Source organism: Amblyomma americanum, chromosome 4 (genome assembly GCF_052857255.1).
Source record: "Amblyomma americanum isolate KBUSLIRL-KWMA chromosome 4, ASM5285725v1, whole genome shotgun sequence".
NCBI classification, from domain to species: Eukaryota; Metazoa; Arthropoda; class Arachnida; order Ixodida; family Ixodidae; genus Amblyomma; species Amblyomma americanum.
Window position 1 is genome coordinate 214,915,001 of NC_135500.1, and position 1,645 is coordinate 214,916,645.

The 1,645-nt window shown below is 57.0% G+C and overlaps 1 protein-coding gene across 2 annotated transcripts in view; it reads left to right on the forward strand.

Moving 5' to 3' along the window:
- Nucleotides 1-703: 703 nt before the first annotated feature.
- LOC144127577 (gamma-aminobutyric acid receptor subunit alpha-6-like) overlaps nt 704-1,645 on the forward strand; it is a 54,047-nt gene continuing 53,105 nt past the window's right edge. For both annotated transcript variants that reach the window (XM_077660560.1, XM_077660559.1), the window contains exon 1: nt 704-1,230. In XM_077660560.1, the coding sequence (XP_077516686.1) occupies nt 1,037-1,230 (194 nt within the window). In that variant the 5' untranslated portion in view covers nt 704-1,036. The remainder of the gene's footprint in view (nt 1,231-1,645) is intronic.

The window sequence follows — 1,645 nt, forward strand, 5'->3', positions numbered from 1 at the left end:
TTGATATTTAAGGACTCCGTAAGTGTGGCACTGTGCGGCTCAAAAGCACACTTGTGGCCTAAGGACATTCTGCCTAATGCGGATTAACAAGAAACAAATAAACTAGCAAGAAACAAGCAAGAAAGAACCAGTGGAACTAACGCGACAATCGTGCTAGCTAAGCAGACACAATCATAAACCTCCAGCATGTTCGTGGTTATGTACCGGTTCCCGCAGATTATGGCGGCAGTAGCTTCACCGATTTATCGCGACGTTGCCAAGGTTAGTTATTGCCTGGCACGCTACATCGTTCCACCATTAATGGAAGGTGCGCAAGTTTAAAATTTCTAACTGTTCGCTTTCTTTCCACTGACGCCGTGGCGGGCGCGTGCGCTCGAGAGATGCGGAAACAAGCTGGCTTCGGAAAGCTGTCCCCTCTAATCTTCCCACTGGGTCGCGTCATCCGGGCAGTTGCCGTAATCCGGCCGCTATTACAATTACTGCAGCATTCGGCCTCGCTCGGGAGACAAACTCCCGGCCGCAAGCAGCTTGCTCCGCACTCCGCCCAGCGGCGCTGTTCTCCCTAATCCCATAAATAGAGAGGGAACAAAAAACACGACGAAAATCCAGAGGGAGAGAGAGAGAGAGAGCGAAGAGGCCGGGGGGTGGGGGGGGGGAGAATCCTTTGCGCGCGCACGCCCTTTTCCTCTTCGCCAGGCGGACCTACCTTTACCCTCTCGCCGCTACCTCGAGGACCGCGCTGCTGGCCCGACGCGCGGCGCGGGATTCAGACGCCAACTTTCTCGCCGACTCTGTCCTCGACCGCGGGACCGCTCGCTCTCGCCGCAGCTGGGACCTGTCCGACCGGTGCGGTGTGCTCGGCCTGCAACGAAGCCGCGCTGCGCTTTGGTTGCGCGCGGCCGGCGCGTCGGACTGGGACTATGAGCGGCGGGGACATCTGCCGAGCCAGGAGGTAGCGGCTTAAGGGGGAAGGGGCGGTCCGCTGGAGACGCCACGATGCTGCGATGCCGTCGCTCGCGAGACTCTGGACAGCGCCATGACGAGTGCGGTCAGCAGCGGGCTTGGACAAGCCCCGCCAGCTGGCTGCTTCCCCAACGCCGACCGCCGCTTCCCACCGCCCGGAAGGCATGGTCGGCGGTCTCCGACGCTGCCGGTGTTGCGGCGTGCCACTGGGCCGACGTCGCCGTCCCTCGCCACCTTCGTCTGCTGTTTTCTCATCACCTGGACCAGGTACGGCGTCATTTCACCTCTAGGAATCCGTCAGTCTCTCTGAATCATTCCATTAACCGGATGAGCTTGTAAAAAGACAACACAATTCGCCTAAGGCATTCGAAAACACCTAAATATATCACGCCACATTCAACAATCTGCTGCTCTTGAGCTTATATCGGCCAGCATGCTTCCCAGTCACAAATTAGGGGTAGTTAGGTTAGTGAACGGGTTTTTGCTTGCAAAGCCACAACTAATTTTTAACGCGATTGCATTAAGGCACCTGTTCTGCAGCCAATCCGCTGTCGTACTCGGTTGCGGCGTTGTGAGCGAGAAATACCCGAAGAAGCAACCTAGGTCACGTGATTTCGTGGCGTCATCAAAAACTGCCCACCGGATTGCGAGCAAACTTACCACCACGGCAGATGGCAGTTAA